The 27,966-nt window shown below is 40.5% G+C and overlaps 1 protein-coding gene across 1 annotated transcript; it reads right to left on the bottom strand.

The window, feature by feature from the left end:
* Window positions 1-93: 93 nt before the first annotated feature.
* Window positions 94-27,966, bottom strand: RFX7 (regulatory factor X7). The gene is made up of 8 exons (XM_015639242.2): window positions 27,899-27,966; window positions 20,650-20,732; window positions 19,741-19,863; window positions 13,600-13,716; window positions 11,757-11,841; window positions 10,883-11,090; window positions 8,323-8,618; window positions 94-7,400 (listed from the first exon to the last, which is right to left on the bottom strand). The coding sequence occupies exons 3-8, from the start codon at window positions 19,848-19,850 to the stop codon at window positions 4,089-4,091; spliced, it is 4,128 nt and encodes a 1,375-aa protein (XP_015494728.1). The 5' UTR covers window positions 19,851-19,863; window positions 20,650-20,732; window positions 27,899-27,966; the 3' UTR covers window positions 94-4,088.

Raw genomic sequence — 27,966 nt, 5'->3', positions numbered from 1 at the left:
TTCAACTGGGCAGCTATCTGTTATCACACGAAGTTCTGTATTTTAGGCCAGCCCTAAAGCACATTTTCCATATAAAGAAAAAAACTCCAGAAATAATTTTAATATAAAATGTTTTTATTGTTTTTGAAAACATTTAAAAAACAATTTTTGAGCACTTTCAATAAAAAAAATAACTGAAATGCTACTGCAATATTCAACTACTGTAGTTTCAGCAGTACAACAGACAACAAAACACTGGGGAAGAGGGGAGAAACTGGATTTCCTGCACTAAATGAAAATGTGGAACAGGGATTTTTCTTTCCTTACGGTGCAGTAAATAAAGCACAGTATAGTACAAGACTATTATATGATCCTCAGATGCACTGCACAAGAAACGCTTTCCTTCTTTTCAGTTCGAAAGTCAGTGCTTATTGCAATTATTTGCAAATTATTTACTTCATGAATTCTTATCATGATAAATGATGCGAAAATGTTTTTCAACACCAGAACAATAAAAAATAATCCAAGAAAGGAACATATTCAACAATAACTAAGCTGAATTAGTTAACATAAAAAAGTAAATAACTTGTGAATAACTATGCTCACCTGGTTAACACTGAACCAGCTTCAATACAGCAAAAGAATAAAAAAAATAAAAGTGGTTACAGGAATATATCTAGTACTGTACAAGATTAAGTCATTAACACTCATGCACGTTTTGTGATCATGTATTAACATGGTGAAGCCAACTAAACTTAATTTTTCCTGCTGCAATATTCTCATGTAAGAGAATCAAAAATAGAAATATCTCATTGAGATCAATGCACATTGCTACATAAGACAATTTCACCTGTCACTTTTAATGACATTTTGCCTTTTAATAATGAAACACATTAAAAAGTTGGTTTTTTGTTTTGTTTTTTTTTTTGTTTTGCCTTTTTTTTTAAATCTGTGGGCCGTATTTGTTGCATTTATCCTAAGGAATGTGCCTGCCACAGGTTCAACAGAATTTTAGTGCAATATATGAACCCAGAAAGTTTGCTGGACTAACCAAGCAATCAAATTTAAAGTGTTTGCTGCATTACTGTACACAGGGTACAAATTCACTAGTTTGTATACTTTAGCAAAAACTGCTATCAAAATAATTTATTTCTTATGTTAGCAGGAAGCCAATAATGTAAACAAGGGGTCAGAACTGTCTCAAATTCATAGTTTTGGAGTATCTGACAAAGACAGGCTTCCATTTGTTAGGATCACAGAATTTTCCTTTGGGTATTGCATACTTTGGTGTGCAGTAGTGCTCTGTCTCAATGTATCATAAAGAACTAACTAGCACTAAGTACAGGGACCTAACATTAATTATAACACCAACACACAAACATCTCTAAAATGATACATACCAATGTACAAAGCTGTGCCTGTGCCTTGGATTTTACTTGAAACAATTCTTATCGAATTTAATACTTTGAAAATTAAACATATATTTGCTTTAAACCCACTGATTATTGAATATTTCTGCTAATTAAGTCACATGTTCGGCCCAATGTAATGCTTGCATTTAAAGAAAATTTTAAATGCACTTTTAAAAACCTTTGGTGATGGCTGCATAATTTAGAATGCATCAGCTTTAAATCTACTCTTGCTTTTGTGAGAAATCTTCTTTAAAAACCTAGCAGTTAGGCTAAACCTTCTTTCCCCAAGTCCCCCTCAGTGTCAGTGTCTGCGGCCTGAGGTGAGGCCAGCCCGCCATGGAACACGGGCTGCTGCAGCTCCTCCCGCAGCTGGCACTGAGTCACAGACTCACACAATAGCTGAGTTGGAAGGGACCCTCCCCCTTCATCAAAGCAGGTTTCACCTATTCACAGTAGTGCTGGCACTTCACACAGGGTCAGGAAACAGAAACAAAAAGGTGCTGAGTGTCTCTGAGACCCATCCTCCCACCAGGGTGAGAGGATGTTCAGCACACCTCTGTCAAAAGGCCATGGGCAAGTACAGATTCAAGCCCTGCCTTCAGCAACTGTAGTCTACAAGAAAAATGGTTCAAGTCTTACTGACAGACACCCGGCAGGACAACAAGCAGAAGGTTACTATGCAGCTTTTAGTCTCCTCCCCATTGCCTTGGAAGTCACTTGGTCTAAAGCAAACCACATTATCAACAACATCCTTGTGCTTCAAGGAGGGATCAGAACTGTCCAGGTTTGTTCCTGATGAAGTGGCAAAACTTCTGATGCAAGCACAGTGAAATCAGGCCCCCATAAGGTGCTATAACTTGGCACAACTGTTTGTCCCTGCAGAAGAGGCCGTAAACTTGTGATGAACTGGGGCAAGGGCAAGAGAAGCCATGATATACCAGCACTCCAGTGCCAATGCAGCAGCACAAATTGAATCAGCACTGCCAAATATAATTGACTAGTACTGGGATCTCGAGTAATTTTCAAAAACTGAATAAAAGAAGACCACCAAGATACTTAAAGAAAAACACTAATCACATGAAAAATCTGAGCATCTTCCCCTTAGAGAAATCTAGGAGGGGTTTACTGAACCTCCCCGTTCATAAATTCATGACCACTCATCAAAGAAATGTAAAAGAAAATTTTTCCTGCTCTATTTTCTGCTTTGTTTCAGGTCACAGGAAAAGTAATCAGTTTCATACTAGGCTTAGGAGATGGTATTGTAGCGTACTCAGTGCACCACTTCTTTTATAAAAACCTGCCTCTGCAAGCCCTCTTTCTAGCATCAAGGCCATAGCTGGGTAAATACCTCTCTCTTTTGACCATTAGAGAGCCATGCTGATAAAATAAAAGGTCTTTTTTGGTTTGAGTGAACCAGTGAGACAGAAGTCTAATTCTCATTTTCCAGAGGAGCAGCATTTTTTTCCTTAAAAAAAAAATTAGATTCATCAACCCTGTCAAATCACTTTTGAAAACAGAATTCAGGCTTCTAAAACAGTAAGTACTTTTAAAGTAAGTTTTACCAAAAGAAAGATCACTTGTCTTACTGTGTATCTGTAAAGTGCCTGGCAGTATTATGGCTCTATATGAAATATTTTTAGATTAACCACATTTTCTAATATTTTTATAATCTTTTGTTTGAGAGAGAGAGAGCAAGACAGAAAGGCTCAACCTACTGAAATAGAAAGAAAATAACATCTTCCTACGCCCTCCACTAGGTTAGGAAAGAGCAAACTTAAAAGAAAAGGAACCTTTAGAAACAGTGTTTTAATAAGCTCCAACAGCTCTCTATTAAAAAAAAGGAAAAAGAGGGAAAATATCTTGTTCCTTCTCTATCATTGATAAACAGTACCTATCACTTTAAAATAGGGGGTTATGCCTAGATTAAATCTCAGTGCTCAAAATCTTTTTGCATTTATTTTACCTAATATAAAAACATTGACATGAGAACTAAAATATCAAGTATGTCATGAATATTAATGGATAAAGTAACTACATAAATTTATTTCTCTTAAATAAAAAAAAATTTAGTGCATCTTTTTCCTTGATCATTCCTGTTAGCTTTTCCCATCTCTGTATTTTACTGGTGATGCCAACAGCACCAGTGCTACAGAGATATCCCAAAGTTCACCATCAAGCAGTGCTGCAAACAGCTACACAATTATCAGGCATCTGCATTGTCACCTGCTCCACTTGTACCCACTCCCCACCACCTCACCTACCTGCAGGCACCCTGCATTTCAAACCTGGATGGCAAAGGTCAGTAAAGATCACCTACTGAGAAGTAACAACCAATACAAAGTATGGAAAGTCTACTAACAAGCTTGAATTAAAACCCTCCCAAAGCATCAACCATAGCTGTCATCATTGGCTGCCATTAACCACTTCTTTATTTGCTAAAACAAGAAATGTTGAATGGGAAACACTCCAAAACTCAAATTTTAATACTGGCTCTTTGATAGCCCATCACCTTCAGAGATTTGTTTAAAATTGGTAAGACTGCCTTTTCCTTACTGAAGAATGAGCAACAGCAAACTTTTTTTAAAAATGCCACAATACATAGCAAGTGTTTCTGCTGCGGGAGGCACTTCCATTAAGACAAATACAATACGTCTGTCTTTTAGATACAGTGTGCTACATACATATTATAAAACAAGATTAACCCAACATTTCAACAGCAGGATGATCCTTACTCTCCATCCACTCAAAACCTGATGCAGTCATTGAGTTAATGGATTCATTGCAGATTTGTTGAAACAAGGGGTCATTTTTTAATTCCTCCAGTGTAGCATCATCGTCTTGTCCCTGCTGACGACCTGGATCAAACAGTAGATTTGTGTCTAAAGTGTTCAGATCGTTAATGCTGCCTGAGAGCTCGGAAGACAACCTGATGTCGCTGGGAAAGACAGATGCAACATTATTGAGATCTGATGCCACCTGATTCACCAGCTGCTGGTTTGTTGGCAGACTGTCCTCCCCTAAAAGGTCTTTTACAGTGCTGCTAAAATCTAATTGCTGCTCTCCGATGTCTGATTGTGCTTGGTTATCTCCAGAAGAAAAACTGATCTGATCGGTGCTGCTGTTTTTTGTGAGGTAATTTGGTGTTTGGAATTCATAAACTGAAGTGCTGGAATTGATCATGCTTTGTGGGTTGGCACTAGGAAAAGCAGTGGATGTCTCCAAAATCTGAGTGAGATTCATCCTGGCTGTGTAATTTGAGGGCATGTTGTTCATTCCCAAACCTCTCACTGCATCATCACTATCAGAATCAAGTTTGTTTAACAACACATTGGTTATTTTTTTAGTGTTTGTTTGTTTCTGAAGAGACGGGAAGGCCGTCTGCATCATCACAGTCAACGGGACCGACTGGCTTCTCTGTGCTATGTTATTGGCACTGGTGTCTGCATGGATATTAGCAAATACATTGTGAACTTCAGGAGTCACTGGACTTCCAAAAGGTGTCAGATTAGACCGTGGTATATTTGACACGGGGTAAACAGTGCTTCCACTGAGATTACGCTGGCGATGGACAGCAGGGCTCACACTCCGACATCTCAGACTGTTGTTGAGAGATGAACCAGTTCCTTTGTTGTCCAAAGGAGCAGGAACAGCAAAGCCCTCCTGCTTGGTAGTGCTAGAGACAGGGGCTGCCTGGTGCTGCACAGGAGAAACAGGAGTCACACGACCGAAGTGAGTGTCGTGGTGGCGTGGTTGAGACTGGTATGACTGGCCGGGAACTGCAAAAGCATGAGGTTTCCTGAAGCGATCTTCCACCAGCTCCTGGTAGCTTGTAAGGATACCATGGTTTGCAACCGAGGAATTACTGACCCCACTGTAGCCGTTATTCATCCACTCAAGCTTGGTTTTGTCGGGATGGGTAGCCATGGGCCGCTGCATTGGCTTCACAGGGCTACTTGATATGATGCTGGCATCATGGTAAGCCATACTAGAGCTGATGGGAGTAAATGCAAACGGGTTTCGGCATTCCACAGGACTTGGAGGGACACTGCTGCTGCAGTTGGAATGGGGTGTGCCAATGGGCGTGTGCCGGCTGCTTCCTAGGGCACTGTCTACAGGAGTCGTCTGAGCCAGCCTTGAACAAGGGCTCTCTCGAGACATGTTCTGAGATCCAGCAATCATTTCAGAGGTGGGTGTTGGAGTCGGGGTGGGGGTGGGAGTTGGGGTGGGAGTGGGAGTGGGAGTGTGTATTGGAGTGCTGTTGTTATGGATCGAATGGTAAAAGTGCGTGCTGCTTGGGTGAGATGACACAGGAGCTCCTTGAGCTGCAGCCTGACTCTGAAGTGTCATTCCTAGACAACCACCATAAGAATGGGAATTATTCATGGACATTTGCTCCTCCATGAGCACCAGCTCCTCCACAATGCTGTCCTGGGTAAGGTCATCATCAAATGAAAAGAAGTTTTCATTTGACTGAGGGACTGCATGCTCAAACTCTTTCAGCTCAGACTGCAGAGGTAACTGATTTGAAGACTGTGCTTGTATTTGATCCAAGGAGTCCTGGATCTGGCTCTGTAACTGCTGGCTGTACACATCCTGCTGTATACCTTCACAGTGCACTGGCTCCCATGCAGATTCCTGTAAGTCACTAGAGCCAGAGTGCCCAGTAATAGTCATAACACTGATATCTTGCTGCTGATCACAATTCACAGATGCAAAATCAGAGGTTTTGGTGATATGGTGCCATGTATTTGGGTTAAAGCTGCCATCAGATTTTGAATCATTTTCTATGATAAACAAGTTTCCTTCCAATTTTACTTTTATATCTGGAGATGATGCTGATGCAAGCTGCTGTTCTAAAGCAGGATCACAGGTATTTAAATTGGTGCTCAAAGAAAGATCTGTTGCTAAGTTTGCAGCAGCTGTAGAAGGTACAGGTACTGTCACGGGTACCTTGCTGGGAACTTGAGCAAGTGTTGCTGTATTGTCACTGTTAGCTAATGATCCAACCTTCAGAGCCTTCTTAGCATTGTTAGCTTTTTGACCCTCCACAGCATTACCAGTTGTGAACTGCTCCACTAGTGGTTTCTTTACAGGTGGTAACTGGGAATCCTGAAGTGTGGAAGGTTGTCGCTTTCTTGGACTTTTAGTACATGTTTTTTCTTTAATCATAGACTCACCGGTAGGAGGTGAATTGATGCTGGTGCTGGACAAGTTTTGACTGGCAACTGTGAGCTTAAGAGTGCTTTGATTATTGCCTGCTGAAGAAACTGGTGTGATTTCATCAGATTGAGTCTTATATTTGGTCCCTGCTTCTTCAGCTTCCTGATCACAGCCCTTACCTGGTTTTAGCTCCATGACCTCATCCGTTGAAACCTTCAAGGCTGCAACCTCAAAATTAATTAGCTGTGCAGGAGGCAGGTCAGGGGTTGCCTTTATGGATTTAGACATGTCAGAGCTCTCTTGGCCCTGTGCGGAGTTCTCGTCCAGCAATGCTTCTGGTTCTGTTTTGATCTTGACTGCAGGCGTAGCTACAACAGTGCTAGGCTTGGATCCTGGAGACTGAAGGGAAACAACAGATCCATTTTTGATCTGTGGACCAGTCCTCCCTTCTTCCACTGCTCCTGCACTAGTGCTAACTGAAGGCGTCTGTTTGACGGGCACACTACTGCTGCTCGGGGCAAGAGATATTGCTGTCATTTTTACCACGTTTAAGGAATTCACATGTGGAGCTGGCACAACAGTCTTGATTGGGCTACTGGTAAATAGCACCGTCGTGGGAGAGCGGATGGTGAGAGCACTGGTATTTGCTGGCTTGGGTAAGATCTGCGGGTAGCGATGTCGGGCAGAGCGGTCACCAACGGGGCTAGCGGGAACATTCTGGGGAGTCTTTGGTGGCTGCTTGACTGATTGCATGTGCTGAGTGACCACCTGAACATTGAGCGGCAGGACCTTGCTATCAGACGATCCCATGGGACTTGGAGATGTCACCAACTGCCTGGTCCTTGGCACCTGTAAAGAGAGAAAAAGTTGTGGCAATGAAGCAAGAAGTCCCCAAAGCCCATACATGACCTCAGCCCCAAGCATTTCAAAGGTGAAAGACAACATAGCTCAATACAACAAAGCTAGTGAATGTCAGTTTGTAACAAAATAAGCTCTTCTACTTGTCCAAGACAATTTCTATTTCTCTGCCTAAGGATTGGTAGACAGATATATGCCCTCTATGTTTAAGGCATGAGGCACTGGTATACACACTAGTGTATACCAGTGCCTCATGCCTTAATCTTCTAATTCTCTGCTAATGAAAGGGTCATTCTCATGCTTCTTCACCACCTGGGACAAAAAGACAGACATACAAAGGTTAAAGAGAAGAGGATGTGCTCAAAATACTGCTCATTTTTAAAGTTTCAAAAGTGAGTTAAATACAAACTCACTACCAGACAGAAAAACCAGCTTATCTAACAAAATGAACAGCACAGTGAACATCTTAAAACCAAATAATGGTCCTGTACTACAGAGCCCAATTTTACATGGCTGAAAGACAAAAATGTTCTGTACTACAGACATTCATTCAAAATAAAATTGTACCTGCCACTAAATGCACTGGGCCAATGAAAAGCAATTTAAATTTTGTATTAGGGCCTCAGTGACCCACACAACTGGCGTCAGCTCTCTCATGTGGCTAAACTTCATGTCAAGGCTCACTTCAATGACTTCAAAGATGAACTTGGCCTATGCTACATGATCAGAATTCTGCTGCCTCTTTATCAACCCTGTAACTAATGTGTTATAACACAGCCCAGACAGAAAAGCATAAGACACCCAAGCCTTTGAATGGAAACTGTTCTAATCCACTGACACGACTACTCAGCTACTGGCAATGTACAGTCTTTTCATAGGGTTGATTCTCTAGAGAACTGCTGGAGAGCATTACCGGTATGGGGCTGGGGACAGCAGCCACAACAATGCCAATAGGTGGAGGGGACAGAATGGCAGGACTTCCATTGGATATACTGGTCACACCATTGGTTGCAGCCCCTTCTGTTTTCTTTACTGGAGACTCTCCTGGCAAAGGAGACTGCAGTTTCTGTTCTTGCTGCTTCTTCTGGATCTTACGCTGCAGCTGCTGCTTAGCATCAACAGGAGATGGCAGAGTTTTCACTTGTGGTTGAAAAGAATTACTTTCAGCAGTAGGTATAAAAGCTGAGGGCTGGGGGATCCCTTTTATTCCTGAAAACAAAACAAGGAGAATGAATTACAAACAAACATAGCCTGTCTGCTGTGGTGCCATTTCTGTATTGAACAGAGAATACATGGCAGGCATCTCCAAAACCATTCTGGGACCACCTCCTCAATGAGGTGTTCCCATACACTTCATGTTTAGATCTATTCAGCTTCAGTTTATTTCCAAATTTGTGGCAAAATCTCTGTCTGTTAGACAAGCTGGGCTTTAGCTGCTAAAATACTTTGTATGGGCCTCCTGTTTCCAGTAATGTCAAATGGTAACTTGTGTGTCAGCGCCATCTCAGCCTCGTGCACTTCAATAAAGCGGCAGCAGAGGGCGGCGGGCACGTTTCAGATGAGCCTTTAAAATACAGCACCTGCCACTGTTTTGTTTTGTTACCTGTTCTAAGGCAGCTTTAAATGAAAAATGTCTCCAGAAAGCTGTGGGTCTGTGTCACAGAGGAACAACTATGAGCAGATGACATTATGGAATGGCCAAGGCATCAAATATAGTGCATCTAATATCAGAATAGATCAAAACCTCTGTGTGATCACAGTTAATGGGGGGAAAATGGCAAAAAGACAAGTGTTCAGGAAAAAAAAGAAAAAAGTTTAAAAAACAAAGGAAATTAGAATGGGAGAACAATTTTTTCTGGAGAAATTACTTCGCTGATCACAAAGCCAGCAAGTTCTGCTTTCAGGGGAAAAACAGATTTTATGTCCTCTGTGCAGCTAGTACTAATTTCCCTTACAAAATCACATCACATTTATGATCTCTTGTTTATTAACAGTCAAGAGGATTAGCATGCTCTTTAGAGACCAAATAACCTTGCTGAACTACCCCTTTAGAAATGCTTTAACATTGTTTCATTTACACTTTGAGGTTACACAGTTTCAAAATAACTCCTAATTATAATTAATCAACACAATTTTACTACTTTAATGGTTTTACGGATACTAATTTTACAATACTAAACCCAAGTATTTGCTTTGGATGCCCTGCACGCATTTAGGAACTGTGATCTGGGAGCCTGCTCTCCCAGCAGCAGTCTGCATGTACCATGCGAAGTTGAATGACACAACTTCTCCACTTTCACAATTTCTTCTTCACAGAGCAGTGAAATGCTAAAATATATTGCAATTACTGGCACACAATTATTCTATATGGGCAAGTAATATTGATAAGAAAAAAACCCTCAAACTTTTCTTTGATAATAAAAGTTGTTTTTTTCTCAGTTAATGCAGAGACACTGTAGTTTCCTGCAAGAGGAATAGAAATATTTTTGTTTGTCATGCTACAAAGAGCCTCTTCCAAAATGACTATCCAAGCCACAGAGGCATGCACTGGAAGTAACTGCCCTTTTCCTTGAAGGAAATCATCTTGTCTTGAAGAAAATGAGGGGGAGAAGCTACGTGAGTTGAAGAGCTGTCCATACACTGAGCATCACCTCTAGCAGCACGGCAAGCACAAGCAATGTAGCCAAGCATTAGGTCACAATGGAGCATACAAGCAGCCAAACCCACCACTGCCACCTGTCATGTCCAAGCTGGAATAAAGGAAAGAGAGCTGGAAGGAGAAAGAACACGATCCAGAAGGGGATCACCTGAAGTCCATTTTCCATTTAAAACTGTCATGTCTCAAGAGGTTGGCCTTGATCTGAAGACATTTTGCTTGATAGGCCTAGTCAGAACTTCTCAAAGGCAGGTCTGGGGGCATACTGTGCACCTGCATTTCCCTTCTTACCCTTTGTTTTTGTAATTTACTTTAGCCATGGTCACCAAAACAAACTTTAAATGATTAAGAGACTGATTTTGAGCATGCAGAAGGAAACAAACCATACAAAAAAAATCTGCTCTTGGCAGAAAATTGTTTCCAAATTAGGGCAAGTTAGCAGACAGAAACACAGCTACACCAGCAGTCTATCTAGAAACCAGCATTGTAGCAGCACCAAACTCCTGTTCTAGCCAATCATGTAAGGACAGCACAAGTAGTCACATGCCCTGAAGTGCTTTACATGTGCAGGGTCCTCACCAGAGCAATGGGACGATCACCATTTAAACCTGAGACCAATGCTGATTTTCAGATCTTTACCCAGACTACCAGCAAGAACAGTAATTTGCAGCAATGTGACTAAAATCACATAAATGAATGCTCAATGCTCAGAGTCAGTGTTAAAGTTTGCCCTGAACAGAAGTGCTTCCTCAAACCAAGCTGTTACTACTTTCAGTAGAAAGGTCTCTCATTTTAACATTCATCATTATCTCATTACCTGCTGGTGCCCCTGCCATTACTGTTAAAGCTGCCATTGACTTGGTACCAATATAGTGACTTTTGACAAGGAAACGAGCCAATTCCAAGACTGTATCAAAAGGCTGGCTCAGCACTTTCTGGGCCCATTCACAAACAAGCCGGCAGGCTGCAGAGACAACTTCCTCATCCGCACTTTGCAGCTGCCCCGATGGCTCTGCTCCATCCAACTAAACAAACAAACAAAGGAGGAAAGGTTACTTTAATTAATAACGGTCATTAAAGCATGAAAACAAAAATAGAAAGCAAATTATTATCAGAATCACACCAAAAGTTGGAGTAGTATGTTCACAGTTTTACATGAAGTTATGAGAGCAAGATCACAACATTAGTATCTTGCAAAATTAAATGTCTTAACGATAATCTACAGGTTGTTTCCAAAGGCATTATGTGGAATTTACATTTCTGGAAGAAAATCACACAGAATCCTAATATTTGGAGCACCAACAATTGATTTTTCCCATATCCAGAGTCTTGCCAACTCAGCAGTCACTATTACCCAGGAACTGCTTCTTTCACAGGGGTATCTCTTCCCTAGCACTGCCTTAAATAAATACAGTAAAAGCAAAACAGAATCAGAGTTAAAAACGTGTATATGGTGGATAGGAACACTGTGGAAATCTACTTCACCTCCTTAAATAGCTTGAGAGTGTTGCAATTCATTGTGAACTTTACAGAAAAAAACATTAAACAACGATTCAGAATATAGGAGTCATAAAGAAAAATCTTAAAAGCTGCACAGATCTTCACATTATTTTGAAAAGTTCTGACAGAAAAACAGCATAATAAATGTTAACTTGCAGAAATATATATAAATAAGAAAATATATATCATACCCCATCTCCAGTTTTATGAAAGTCAAGGTTGGGCAGTGTTGGCATATGCACAAAAGCCTTCTTCCTCAGTCCACTGTAGCAATATGTGAACAACAATTAAGGTCTACATTGTATGCTTGTTAGCTGGGGGATATGAGAGAAGAGCAGTAATTCCTCTGATAACCCACATAAGTTTCAAAAGCAAAAACTCAACACAGAACTAAGACTTCCTGTCATTAGCATGATCTCATAGCCAGCCAGAACCAAAAGTCTATCAATGGCTGCATTCTTGGCCATGTCACTGGGTTTCTCAGTCTATGCAGAGATGCTGGGTATGATGAATTTCATTTGATGACTTAGAACAAGCACTAAACCATGCCAGGCAGCTGCAATTAGCTACTCAATATTCAAATAATTAACATAAGTTTTGACTAAACTTTCTTTCTGAAACAAGATGGGAGAATAAATAAAAAAAGAAAAAAGTTAATCACTATTAAAAAATGCATTCTTGAATTTAGGTTCTACTTTATTTCCTTCTCCTGAAGGACTTTCTCAAACTGAATTTTCCCAGGACAAGATAAAGTACCCAATGAGTATATTTCTTCCTAAGATTTCACACCATTATTGAGGCATTCTCTCGTTATCCATGATAATTTTTTTGTAAAAATAAAGACAAAGACTTTTTCTTACACTTATCAAATCGGTACACAAAAATACCCTCTATTACTCAAACTCACTTGTTTATAGATCTAAGAATCAAATCAGCCTATTTTTTCCTCCCCATAGCATTAGTCTGGGAGTTCACACACAGTGTCTTTTCTCCATGACACACAAATCCTTTCCAGGATCACTAATTTTAAATATGTCTGTATTCTTTCCTAGGCCATTTGCATTAACCTGGACGGCACATAATTACAGAAAAAGAAATCCAAGGAGCCTGGGAATTACGGTAGGTGTGAGACCAGGTCACATTTTGATCATTCTGAATTAGAAACATTGAAAATAGAACTTAGAGATACCCCTTGGGTCAAGCTACAATTACATCGTATGATTTCTTCCTTAACACCTCTCTAGCTCTATGCAAACATGAGTACTAAGTTTCAGATTTCACTGCTAGATAACCCAACACTGTATTGTATGAAACAATTTAACTGACACATAACTTCTCCATTTACTACAACACGGAAGGTTTTTTCCCTCAGTGGAAGACAAGCAATTCTGGGCTGCCTGCTAGTGCTTAATTCTCTAAGTGCATGCTTCAAGTGTGACCTGGCAAAAGCCAGTATCACAACACATCCACATCATTACTGTTACTTCTTTTGAGTGGTTTTTAATTAGGGCCTATGAGTGCCTCAATGCCTTTTAGCTCTTTCATGCTCTTCATCCCCAGCTTACTGCAGGCGCTTTGCCTACCCAGCACATCAGGATGCAGCGAGAGCCAGCCCTGGGGAATGCAGCAGGTAGGACATTATTTCACCATGGCTTCTAAGGGTTCTCATGGGAAAGCGTAATTCTTGACTCAGAAAAGAAAAAAATCTGACTGATGAAAAAACTGGTTTGAAAATCACTAACAGTTTTGGTTCCTTTATTCCAATATCTCTCTTTGCACTAAATTATTAAATATTTTGATGCCTTGCTGCTGTGACAACTAAGTGTCAGAACCTAAATTTAAGTACTTGTTTCCAAAGTTATACCTTGCAACCTAACACTACTGCAATTAATAATTTTTAAAGAACGTTGGAAAAGTGTCGGCATTTTTTATTCAACATTACTTCCACTTTTAGCCGGTAGTTAAGCCATAATGACAGATGTTCTCCAGGCAAGTGCAGAAGAAGTTACTGAGAAGCATTCTAGCAAAGGATATTTTGATTTGCCTCTTGTGCCTAGACGACGGGCCTTCATATTTGGAAAGACATTTTTCATGATCTTTCCAAAGTCAGCAGCACTTAATGGGTGGTAGCCAAGATTGTCACAATAGCTCCTGCAACAAAGAGAAAGAAAGCGTGAATGGAATTGTAGTTAATACAAGAGGCCAGCCTACATGCTAGACTCCAAAGGTTTTCAAAAGCAAACACTTATCCCCATCCATATTTAGAACCACATTTAACATTAATGAAGCTATCCAGAACGAATTGAATGCATTAAAAATGTATAAACAGAACTATTAATATCATAGTTTTTGCCTTGTTCTCTACTGAGTTCAAAGACAAGTCATGTGGAGATATAACAAGCAATGGCACTATCTAGAGCACAGCTAAGATTTACTCCACAATTCAGTTTGAAGCATGTTTCAATTCACTTATTTCAAGACATAAGAAAGCAGAGACCCTGCTCCAGCCAGAAGCACAGCTTGAGTGTAAGGCCTGAAGTCCTGCAGGAATATTTTAAAAACAGTAGGTAAAAGATGTGTCAGTGTCCAGAGAAAGATTTTGCATATACAGTTTGTATTTAACAGACCTTAACAGAACTAAACTTAAAAGATGCCTTCCCAGGGAACCAGCTTTATAGGTGAAACATAAGCTTATACTGAGGACCCAGCCCTCCTACCACTGTGACTCTGCTGAACTAGGAGAGATACTTGATTATAGACTAGACTCTGTAACAGCCCTAAATTAACAGGGATTCCAACTGCTGCTGCAAATGAAGAGCATCATGTGACTCAGTATACAACCTGATGATATAGGGGAATAAAGAAACAAAATGCAATCATTCTGCCATCTTTACTAGTTCTAGTAAAATGGGCACTGTTATCTGTCTTCAGTTCTCAAAAACAGCAAAAGGAATTCTGTTTCAGCATCTAAGACATTTAAAAAACATGCTCTTGAAGAGGAGAACAAAAATGGTTGGCTTTGCCGCAAAAGATGAATGTTCTGGAAAATCAGAAAAGGAAAGGAGAAAACCGGCACCTACTCTGGAATTGCTCAGGGCTGCACGAAGACAGCAACTCCCTGCACTGCTGCACAGCAGGGATGTGCTGTGGCCTAAAATGTACCAGTATAAAACCTCCTCAATGAGATTCCCAACAGCCACAGCATCAGCACAAGATAGCAACAACCTTCTCTCCTGTGAGAAGTCCTATCAGCAATACACAAAAACAACCTGCTTCTGAAAGGGTGACTCTACACAATCAGCGTGGTTATCAGTATGACAGCAGAAAAACAATGACTTCACACCGTATAGTTGCCTGCTACTCTAATCAGTACATACACACAAACAACCCCCTTGGAAACTCAGGCAGATGCAAAGAAAAAGCAGCAATCTGAAGCAGATGCTTCACCCCCAGCATCACCTAGTAACAATCTGCATCCAAGTGGACCAGTCAAAAGGTCTTCTCTTCAGGCTGCAGCTCTGTAGAAAGTTGTATGTATTTCCTGAGATACTTCCACTGCCTTTACTTTCTCAGTAAAAATATTAGTAACTACAGAGCAAGTATGTGCTGCTTTTACCCTGGCTGTATATTGGTATCTTTCACTTGGAAAGCACCACCACGGATGTAATGATTTTGATGATGACAAACAACATTTATGCTCTTTGGATCTGACATTCCACTGCAGAGCCTCCTCCCCCCATGTCCGGGGCCGCTCTGTCCACACCAAGAGACACTGCTTACAACTGGTGTACAGTCAGGCATCAGTCTAGTTTCTGCATGGAACATCAAGAAGCTTTATATCCAATTTATATACCAACACATTTTATTTCAATGTATGTCACTCACAGAAGCTGTTTTCTAGATATGTCTAGATATGTCCCTTCTTTCCTGCCTCACTTTTCTGATTCCTACCCTCATAGGAATCAGACATTACTCTGTGTGTACTGAATAGATCTCTGTGTGCTTTTCTGTAACTTGAATCTGGCCAGGCCTCCATGGATTCAAACTTTAGTCTGAAAATTCCTGAATGGAGGGTCTTTGTTGCTTACCGATGCTGATTACAAGACTTTTAAGTCTCAAACACCATTCAAAGGAGGACTCTCCAAATTTCTCTGCCATAGGCAGCAGTATCTTTGATTGAAACTCAACAATGTCAGCAAAATAAAGTAAAAAGAAAAAAAAGAAAAAAAACAAGCTAGTAAAACACCAGGATTAGGGATCTATCAATCTCTTAACTTCAAAGTTAAAATTATTCCTCCCTTAGAAAAAAATTAAGAAATAAATAAAAAGGGAATAAAATTATCCATTCCTCAAGTCTAGCACATCTGGTTTAAGACAATCACTTGCTAGCAGCAAAAACATACAATCTAAATGGTCCCCTCATATCCAAAGTGGCAGCTCCTGCAAGCTTGTGATTTCTGAGCTACCAGTATAATCATGGAATTTCAGTTTTCAGACAGATCATCCTACATGGCCCCTCCCCCTCCTGGCTTGGCTGAGAACCCTCCACGTCCATCGGTGGTCTCTCATTTGACTTGACAGGACATACCAGGAGTCTCTCCCCTGAAGCTCCTCTCTCTGCTACTTGCACTCTTGGCACATTGCTAAGCCCAGGAGCTGTTTTGCTCTTTGAAGGGTGGGTGGGAAACAGACAGGGGGAGGGAAGGTCTGAGCAGAGACAGGAATGACAATGGACACGCGGTTGCTTTGTTCCTTTATACACAGCTCCACTACACGATAAGCAGAAAAGGTTTTTTTTTTTATTTTTTTGTAATATTTTCAAATTAAATGTACTCCAGACATAAAATACTGGCAGTGCACCTGAATTAAAACACACACAAAAAATAATTAACCAAAAAGCTGATGAAGACAAGCAGTGCAGCCCAGCTTACACAGCTTCCTGGGCAGAAAAAAACAGCATGAATATCAAATGATAAAGAATCTATTGAATGAAACAAAACAGAGTTCTTGGTTTATCCAATCCCCAAAACAACTGGTCTCCAAAAATGGTTAGAGTCAGGAACCTCAGAAAGATGTAAGACCTCACTGAGCTGAGAAACAATGCTGGCATATAAATGAGTCCTTATAATCAGGTAGAATGGAAACCAGATGTCTGAAAACAACTAGAGAAATGAAATTGCAGGTCAGACTACCAAGTTCAGCAGCAGAGGTGAGAAACAACTGTTTTGGATGAAGTTTGATTTGCTTTCAAAGGACTTATATGTGTAGTTGCTTATGACATGGGACTAGACTTTGCAACACAACAGGTCCCATCCTATTCCTATCAAGGAATTTTATATAAAAACCCCGGATAAGCACTACCCAACAAGATTAGTATGTACTTTGTGTCCTTCATGTGTTCAACAGACATGGTATACCTATACCTACTGTCCTCTTCTGTGCTAGCTTCTGAATATTTTTCTAACTTGTTGGTTGATATTCTTAACGCTTAGTGTATATAATCTATGCATCAGGTGGCACCAAGTGGCCTAGCAGCCAGTAAAGCAAGGATTAATGATTTACAGACTAAGGGAAAGAGATACAGGATGACTCAAAGACCTCCTAATCCATATTAAGCGTATCAAGTGAATCTTCAGGACACAAAACTTAGATATGAATGACTTTCGTCCCTTGGGTCATGGCAGTAGAAGTAAGATAAGAGGTCTCAAGTGTTTACTGAAGGCTCAACAAATCATTTTGTGGACAAATAAGGATTTTGCCTGCATAAGTACTGCATGACTGCATTTAGATTTGAAATCCTAGTTCTCTAAACTCAGCTAAATCTACACATGACTCTGTGCAGGAGGATGTTTTCTAATAGGAACAAGATATCCAAGTAAAACTGACTTACAAGAAAACATTGAAAGGATCTAACGGGATGTAGCATCCATTCACTGCAGGCTGGATAACATGCTGGGCACCTCCCCTTGAGCTCCCATACTTTCCAGCCTGTACTCCCAGATAACGCCCAGGGGATAGCTGGCAGAACTGGGAGCACCCAACAGAAACCCAGCTTCTTACAGCTCAGTGTATTCTGTCAGTACAAGCAGCATCACAGCACCAATAGGAGGTGAACCAGCTCTCATCTACCTCCTTTCTAAAATTCAGCTGCAAGCTCTCAGCCTTCCCAAGTGCTACTGCCTTATATTGTGATGCATTTTTAATTTATTTTATCCCTTTCAAAAGAAAGATGAATCCACTTACTTTTATCCAGTTAGAAACATGAATTCACACTTAAATTGAAGAGTAACAAAACAGAAAGAAGAGCCACTGTATTGAATAACCCCAAGGAGAAGGGGCTACTGAAATGTGGAAGAACTGCAAACACTGTCAGCAACTTGTGTGGAGTGCAAGCTTCTGTCTTTCCTTCTTCATAAGAAAAAAAACATGCAAGGTGATGCAGAAGGCCAGTAGTTTTGCAAGATTTATTTTAACCAAAATTTACAGCAGGAATGAAGATGCTGGTATGGTGCAGCACTCTTCTGAAGCCTTGCACTTTTGATTTACACATGCAGAGTGCATAAGCTTGCTTATGTGAGCTCATGCAAGATCCATCTCTGCACACAGAAGAGAGAAGTGATTCATATAACAGAACTGAGTTTTGAGAGGTCTTAGCACCCTTAGGTAAAGAAAAAAGACTTATCAAAACTAACTCACATATTTATATGCCTGTTCCCCACATCCCACTCCAAGACTACTTCTCCTTTGGTGTGCAAGAATAGCTCATGAAAATATTCAAAGAAACTGAATGTTTTAAAAACAGAACAGAAGCTTTCAAAGGAGAACAGATTCCAAACATTTGATATTTTCCTGAGTATTTGCTTACCACCCTTATTTTGTTAGGGAAAAAAAATACAATACACAAATACTTGATGCAGCTACATACAAAGCCATCCAAATTTCACACTCTACAATCTGTAGATGATGATATTTCCGGGCATCTGCAGCTTGGCACAGCATGGAAGCCAAGCAGATTTGTTGCTGAAGCAGGCCATAAATTATTTAATAAGAAATATATTTAAGAATAACGCTCCCATCTCTCTCCCGCACAGCAGCTGCCGCTGTTGCTGTGTCTGCGCGAGCGGCTGCTGCTCGGGGATTGGCCATCCCGGCACATCGGTGCCATTGGCTGCACTGCCAGGCTGCGTCACCGCTCCTGGCTGTGCAGGAGCTCAGAAATAGGTGTGTGCATGTTTATCAACCCCAGGCAAGCCAGTGCCATCATGCTTCAGCTCAATCAGAGTAAAACACTTCAGCAGAGAGAGATAATTAAAAGGAGGTATTTGCAGAAGACAACCCTGCAATAACAATTACTATGGGGTGAATCCTGTAGGCACTTAAGAGGTGAAGGGATTCAGCTCCCTGCAAATTACTGTAATCGTTCAGATTATGGAAATACTCATACTAGATCATAAATCTGTTATTCATCTTCAGGCAACTGGGCTGAGGATGATTATTTCTTTCCCCCTCCCCCATGGGGTATGTTCTGTAAATGAATTCAAATCCAACTTTCATCAGACAGCTCCTTCTCCCTTGCTTCTAATCGCTTTCTCATTACACGGTAGCTTTGAGACTTGACAACACAGACTCACAGTGGCCTTGGTTACTGGTTTCATACATATTCAGATATATAGTGCCTCTGTAGAAATCAGGTTTGCTACAAGAAGATCCCATATTTATGCATTATTCTGGAAAGAAAGGTGCGATGGGCAAGATTGTATGTGCAAAGTAGCTGCATTTATGGGGAACAATTCAACTCCTTACCCTTGTTAAGGCAGTCATATATGTACGTAAACAAGCAGACCAACACACATTGTAACACAGTGACTGATGCTTTTCACCTGGGCCACTCTGCACAAAATAAAACCAATATTCATTCATTCACCCAATACTGATATTTACTTTTTAAGAAATACTTGTACCTTTCCTTCAGCATGTAATGCTGTACATGTAATGCACAATTTAAACATTACAGTCTTGTCTCCAGAGGAAGTAGTAATGAATGCCACAGAGTAGCTACTACATTCTCAGGTACAGCAGCATGGCCCATCATGTGTCCACACACACAAGTTGGGTACCTGCAGAGTGAGGGGCACACAACACTGCACTGGCTAAAGCCGTTGATATGGCACTCACTTGTATTCATCATAAACCTCCTGCTTGGGAAGGGATGTCTCAGGGTGCTCTTCCAGGGTGTTGCGTATCCACGAGAAGGCGTGCATCTGCTGGGCACGGCTGGACGACATGGAGATCTGATCACTGAGGAGAGAATGAGCAGTGCTGATGAAGACATGGCTCTACAGCTCCTCCTCACTTACAAGACTTAATAACTGTCTGTCTATACAGGTGGAGAGACACTAGAGACAAAAAGGTGCCTCATGGATTTACCTTTTCCTTGTGCCATGGGCAGCAGTTTCTCCCTCTTTCATCCACAATTTAACAAAGAGACTCCAGACTCCAGTTCTTGACTGACACACAGTGACTCTTAAATTTATTACTCCTTACTGGCCACCTCTAAGCTTTTGCCCACTTAATTTGCCAGCTGTCCTTTGGGAACACCCAGTTCTCCCAGGAGATATTCAGTGTGCTTCCTATAGGCACCTGCCTGCCTGTAACCATCCTAGGAACAGGTTTATTTGTGACACTGATCTGTGGGTTTGTTTTCTAGGACTTCCTTTAGTCGAACAAGTGTTACCAGAAATACCATCAGTTTTTTCTTTCACCCACCATGATACTGGTGTTGCTATTTTATGACTTCATACATAAACAGTGAAGGAACAATTACACAGACTGTGAAACACTTTCTCTGATGACTCTTTCATTTTAGGATATTTATAATCACAAGCCTTTCATGCAATAAAAGATTCTAAAGTTTAAAAAAAACCCAACATCTGATCTTCAGGAAAACAAGAGTAGAAAATGTTTAATAAAGATTGCTTCTGCTACCAACATCATGTGAATGATTCCTTGGCAGTTAAGTGCCACAGGAAGTAAAGCAAGTTTTCAGTACTAGCTGCTCACCTTTACACTCACACACATACATACCTTTTGTCTCCATTGTTGGGACCCGAAGGCAGCTGAAGGTAGAGGTAGAGTTTCTCTAGGTCTGTAAACTTCTCAACTTCTTGCTAGAGAAGGTGTTTTGGTTGGGGAAAAAAAAAAGGTGGAGAGAGGCAGAGTGGGGGGGGAAGCAAATAAGAATAGTTGAGCTTGACAGCTAAAAACTGTCATCTGACAGTATATTCCTAAATAATATAATTTCAAACAATAATATATTTACTTATGTGAAAGAACATGAATGTGAGCACTGTGTGACTAGAAATGTGATTTCCTATTTTATTTGCACATCATCACTCACTAGAAAGCACTTGTTACAATTACAAAATGCAAATGCAATAAAAGCAGAATCTGGAAAAATGTTAACAACAGATCACTTCTGTAACCAGACACATAACTTGAAAACTTGATCTTGTCAGAGTACACATGAAACTCTTCTGAGAATCCAGCATCACAACCAGCTATACTGTAACAGCATGGAATGCCAGACCTGATCCTGCAATCCACTATATTTACTAATAGTTAACTGTCACAGACTTTATTGAAGTAATGTAAAAACTTATGTGAATATATATTTTTTTTGCTTCCTTTGGAAATCAGTTATTGAAACTGTTATTGCACACAAGCAACACCCATCAGTTAACCATTCAGTTAACAACCCATTCAGTTAACACCCATCTCAGTTATGCCACACTCCTCCTCCAGAGGATACCAGCTAGGATCAGACACAAGGGTGTTTTACCTGGTGTGTGCAGCCAGTGGTTGCTACACAGAGATCACCTTTTGGTCATCTGAAACCAGCTACATGGACTTAAAAATAGAAGAAGAATCAACTGTGGTAACATGCTCAGGGCCTGCTCAGCAGGAATGCAAGGAAGGCCATGCAGCAGGAAGCACAGGATGTTTCCTTCAGGAAGATGTTACAGAAGCACTGCCTGAGGTGGTGCACCATCGGTACAGAGCTGGAGACTCACTTGATCCTTTTCAAAGTCAGACCACAACTTCTGGATTGCTGCTAATTCTCTTTGTCTTTACTGGTGTCTTACTGCCAATGTAGCATTTTCCAGAAGGAAGAGAAAAGAGGAGGGACCAATACACAGCGAGACCTAGCTCACTTCAGCAGTGAGCAGAATGGAGAGTGGGGAAACCAAAAACCTAAACTTCACTTCAAACTGGGGCTCCCTACCAGACCCAGCCATGTCCAGACCAACCTCTTTGGCACAAAACTGACAGCAACACCCAAAAGAGGAGGTTCCACTTCTTCCTCCCTGACCCCAGACCCTGCACAAGGACTGGTGGGACACAGTATCCAGGGAAGGGTGCTGGGAGAGCACAGAGTCTAAATAATCCTGGCCAGCAAACCCTAGCCCAGAACTGCTGCACAGAACAGGGCCACCAGCAATGCGACAGACCCAAGCCAAGAGAAACACTTCAGAAGCACACAGGTAACAGACACTGGGTGTGTTACTTTTATAAGCTGCAGCAAACCACAACATTTGGCTGGGGCTTTTTTCCTCTGACAAACTCCTGAAATTTCCTGATTCCAATTTCTGTGTGGCTCTACAGCAGCTTACAGAGCGGTGGTGCTCAGACCACCATGTATCCAGAGAAGTATTTCTTAATAATAATGGGTGCATTTTGTCAAATTATCTGTTCTTCCTTTCCTGAATGAATCACAGCATTTAAATTGGTGGGTTTTCCTTTGGCAATCTCATTATTGCAAAGTCAATGTTCTCCAAAGAAAGAATTTACAGAAAATTAATCACTTTGAGAAGACAGAAATTTAACAAGAAAATTTGTACTTCATTATTAGACATCTTCTTGTCCAAGGAACTTAACTCTTTTTGCTTTAAATGGCAAAAGCCCACACAGCACACCAAAGGGCATTGTCTGGGCAGGACTACCTTGCATGCTAAGCACTAACCCACGAGACAAAAGCATTCTAGGCAAAATAAATTCTTCCCTCCTCTCCCCATGAGTTTGACACTGAAGTGGAAAACAAGTTCTCCCTTCCAAATCTAATGTGCCCAAGTGCAACACAGAATTCGAAGTTTTAGATGAAATATTAAACCCTTCATCAAAATACACTGCAGTAATCTCAGTGCACACTGCAGCTGAAGCCATTTCTGTGTCATGGTAGGAGGAAGGGGCTGTGTGGAAGGGCCCTGTCTGAGCCACTCAGCTATACAGGTCCCACCTGCCAACTCCCCTAATTAAAGAAAAAGAAAATAACAAAAAACCCCAACAACAAAGGAAAAATGCAACTGGGATTGTGTTAGCAGAACCTTTTCCAAAGGATATGTGTGAGCCAGTGACTCTCCCATGAGCAAAACTGCATCCCTACATTTGAGATGGCTGAGGATTGTGGCTTCCTCACATCCTTCGCAGAGGCAGCTGGAAAGTGATGCTTTATCTCATTGTTTGCACTCCAACCCCACTCCTCTCCATGCCTGGCCCTAGGCAGCACTTTATGCACAACTCATTCAGCTTCCAGCAACAGTAGCAAGGGAAAGCCCTGGGAAGGCAGAACCTCCTCAGAATGGGAGAGTTAAAATAAGTCAGAGGCAGTTCACAGAAGTAATCCTACCTGGGTGATAATTAGATAAACCTAAGCTTATTAGATGAGACTGAATCTATTTAGAGAAAATCATCTTAAAACTGAAGAAGTGGCAGCAAGAAGATGTAGTGTGACAGTCAGTGCAAGTAGATTTGGGAAAGACTGTATTTTTTAACTTAAAATTTATTAAAACATTTTGTTTAGGCTGTTTTCACATTTCTGAAACACTCAAAACTTAGTTACAGTCTTGGTAAGTACAGTCTTCTTCAACCTCAGCTGACATCCACCTGTTCTCAATGGTTTGGCGAATCCATTAATAACTGCAGTTGCTATTATTGCAATTGTTCAAAGCATCAAAAATTTACAATTTTTTAATTCAGTCAGAATCACAGAATTTGGGAAACTGGAGGAGCACTTCAGCTGGTCTACTAACTGACTAAAAAGAAAAAGGTTCAGTCACTCATTTTTCTTTGCGCTAGGTTGGATGCATATGGAAATAAGTAAGAACAAACAAGAGCACAAAATATTCTATAAATTCCCACCCCAATCCCCAAATAGGTCAATAGTGTGGAAAAAATAGGTCATTAGAGTGGAAGAGAGTCATGGCATCAAAAGGAAGAATGTGATGCTGGCACCATCTTGTACCAACTCAGCCTGTTAAAGCTTATGCTACTGTTGTTCTAAAAACCACAGAGCCTGTGAAATGTCTGGGGAACCCTTTTCTGCTACTTAAAAGGATCTAAGTAAAAATCCTGCTTGAAGTATCCTGACCTTGATTGACTGGTTCTATCACATCAGATGAAGATGGTCTAATTCTCCAAAGGCTATTTATAAATCATATTTCTTGAAGCTGCATTAGAAAAATGCACAAGCATGCTGAACTGCTTGCAGGACTGAGGTGTAAAGCCAGCACAAAGCATCGCCTCTGGTACTCTTGCTCTTCACACATTACCTTTATCTCCTGCAACTGGAACCATATAAAACAAAGGGAGATTCAATGAAGATGGGGATTAGGCAGTATTCATACTAATTTTTACAACTCTGCTTCAATTTAGCCAAAAATCTATCAAGCACTCAAAATACTGCCACAATCTTATATTCTGAGACAGAAAAACTAAGGACAAATAATTAAAAACCTCAAGTCACAGCTAAGCAAAGACTTTCAGTAACACATAAAGGAACAGAAATCTCTGCTGCTTCTGTTTTGACAGTTACCAAATACAGATAGGAAACTACAGAAATGCACAAAACAAGTAGCAAACAAATTAAACCAGAGATCAGTGGCCACACAGATCTGCTTCAAATGAATTTGTCCTTTAGATGCCTAAAATAGACATAGAACAAGATTTTCATTGAAACAGATGCAACTTTCTTTTTCATTCTAACAGGCATTTTGACTGAGCAAAATAAACACCAGTGAAATAAACCAGGATGACCAAAATAATGTGGGGTAAGTTTTTTTTAAATTAAAATAGCAGGTTTTGATATCTGTTTCCATTCTGGGAGACACTAACTTGTTGCTGCAAATTTCTCCAGCACAAAGAGACAAAGATCTATTCAGCATAAAATGAGGTTAAGGACTTAATCTGTGCTATAGGAAACAGAGTTTATTCATGTTTCTCCTTGAACCAGAGAACCTAGAGATTTGAACACAAGTCCCCAAAAATCAAGGAGTATCTTTCAGGTTTCCTGACTCTGGTGGATTGGTTCTCTCCTTCTGGTTTTCTCTGCCTGCTGATCTACTGTCAGGTCACAAACATGAGTCAAGCTTCATTTCAAAGCTGTCAAAAGGGATTACCAGAGGAAAACTCCAAGCAAAAAAAAAAAATGCTTTTTCTGCATCATTTACCTAGTCAGGCCAAACTTGAAATAAGATAGAAGAATATACTAAGGAACAATTGGAAGAGCTGCTACTTCTGTAATGTATGCAGTGCAAATGTCATTCAAATTTGAACTATTTCAAATGTCCATAATGAAAGCAGGTTATTTCTGTCCTGGAGTTTGGATAAGAAGAGCTGAAGGCCAGGAGCACTCTGCAAGCTTTATGAAAGACTACTGTTTTAGAAAGCATGGACTGCTGTTAATATTTCTTTCCACGTTTTGAGTATTTATAGACAACTACACTCTAATCAAAGTGAAAAAGGCTGTGCCAAGGGCAATGTAACCTGCACCTACTGGCAGAAAGGTGCTAAAATCTGTCATACTTCAGCAGAACAAACATTTATTATTTAACAACTAGAACTAAAAATAGCAAAGTAGTCAAGCAATCATCTCCCTACTCTATGAACAGAGAAACAAAAAGCAAAGATTAAGTAAGTTACTCTAGGTCAGATGGTTTGTTGGAAATATCACCAGGACAGAAAATAACTAATACTAAAAACACCCTTTTATTTTAGAAAGCAGATAATAAATACATTTGATATACCTTATCTGAGCAGAAGCAGGACCATATTTCAGGTGCTAAATATTCCAAACAAGCCCTAAAAACATATGTCAGCTTTGTGCTGACAGCGCCCAAGCACAGGTGCCAAGGCTTTGTGGAGCTTCTGTCGGTCTCCTGTAGGGCCAACACACGAATGGCACCTTTGCTGCCACAGGACTGACAGACACTGCCTCAGCACTCCCCACACCACCAGCAGCTCTGCTTTCCACGGCCATCGATCCAGCACTGACCTCTTTGCAGAGGACTAAGGAAAGAAAACTTGGCCTTCTTGCTGGGTGATTATATGGAGCAAACCATTTTGAAAACTGGGTTCAAAAGTTCACTTAGTATGTGGCTACAAATATAACAAGCGAAGTCATAAGAGAATCTACTGCTAGACATGTTTACTACAGTTAAAAAGATGTTATAATGAATTTTTAATGACTGTTTATACCACAATTCTTGCTAATTATCGTTTTTGGATTGCACAGTATACAATGATTTTCTTATGATCTCCCAGAAACTGACAGTATGTTGGAATGTGAGTGGTGCAGTGTAACAAGTTGAAGAGATGACTCTGGACTCTTGTATGAGCAGTTGCAGTCTCAGTGCTCTTACACTGGCTGCTTTCCACAGCCCTCTGCTATGAGCCACCTCCACAACATCAACACAACATATTGCCATCACCTCTGTTTCTTCCTATTTCTCTCCCTGCTGAACTGCGTTGAACTTGGCAGCCTACGAACATTTCTGTGTGGCTCTGCACACGGGGGCTGTGACTGGTGCTGCCAAAGGAGGGATTCAGAGCTACACAGCCACAGCCTTTCAGTTCAACATGCTTTTACATTCTGTCTTGCAGCTCACAGCTTTCCAAAGCACCTAAAACCACAGAAACCATTTTGCCAGAATTCAGCTAAATTTTGATTTCCTCAAACTATTCTGATCTTGGATTTTTCTTTTTTAAACTACCTGAATTAGATCTACCTTTGCTAACCTAGAGTGGCTTTTCCACTGTTGACACGACTCCTCTGAACTCATCAGCAGGACAGACAAGGAGGCATCTGGAACAGAAAATTAGACCATCAGGACACTGCTGCTCTGTTCCAAGTCAAGCCATGGAGACTGCTTTGTGTCCAAGACTTCTCTGTCAATCCAATGGATAAGACCTACCCAATACCCTCATACAAACTGATAATCCCTGCATCAGTACACAAAGTCCATAAATCTGCAGAATTTAATGCAAAAATAGTCCTAGTGTAATTCCATTTTCTTAAAACAGATTGCCAAAAGCAGATGACTGCTTAACCTCCTACTTATTTACTCCCTCTCCAATGCTACTCAGAAACACCTACCCTAACTCCCATTTTTTTTTGTACAGAAATACCTGGTGTTGAAAGAGTTTTACAAATTCAGTTTTGCAATCTGTCCTTTTACCACTGAAGACTCATATGCAAAACAGTTAAGATCTTAGGGCAGCTGCTTGGTGTTCACAAATGTGAATAAGGAATAAAGGGGACAAAAATTACATTCTGCATTCCTATTCCCACTGGGTGCACCCAAGAACTTTTAAATAGAGGTTAAATGGGGTCCAAAGTTTGTTTGCAACACAATACAGCTTTAAATCTTATAAAACAATAAATTAAGACATTTTAAGGCAAGACAATTCAGTATCACCTGAATCAGATTTTGATAATGTGACTTTGAGGAGTATTCTTTGTTAGCTCAGCCATACTATTTGATAGTATCCAGATGGTTATCTATGACACCTTTTTATCTTGTCCACTGGTACTTCTGGATGAAGTGCTGAAGGTAGAAAGTCAGGATAAGCAATCTCTTCCAGTCCTAAGATTTATGCGCTCAAGACTCTGATATAAAAAAACTCACAACCCGCTCACTACTAAAAACAAATAAAACCTCTTTCTGAACTAGTGCTTCCTAAAAAGAATCTCTTATCACTGCCTAGATCCTGTTATTTTAATGCACAAATGAAGATGATGTTTTTGCAATTCAAGAGCCTTTCCTGCTTCAAAAAAATGATCTCTCTGCTGTGTTTGCAGCACAGCAGAGCTAACAGGACCTGTAGTGCTGCACATTTCTGGGAAGGTACCTGAGATGGTAACTAATTTTGACCACATTTAGTGGTAGTACCTTGAAGTACTGCTAATGAAAGGCTTCATAATAGTTGTCAGTCTCCAGAGCCATCTATTTTGGTCTCGCAGCTCGTTAAATATTGAAAAGCATTCTGGAGTTGTACTTACCAAAATGCAGTCCACTTTAGATTGTACAGTTTTGCTAGATGTGAGGGAAAAAAAGAGAGAAGAGAAAT

The sequence above is a fragment of the Parus major genome, chromosome 10 (genome assembly GCF_001522545.3).
Source record: "Parus major isolate Abel chromosome 10, Parus_major1.1, whole genome shotgun sequence".
Lineage (NCBI taxonomy): Eukaryota > Metazoa > Chordata > Aves > Passeriformes > Paridae > Parus > Parus major.
The sequence above is the reverse complement of the archived record's forward strand: the minus strand, read 5'-3'. Positions and strand labels throughout refer to the sequence as shown.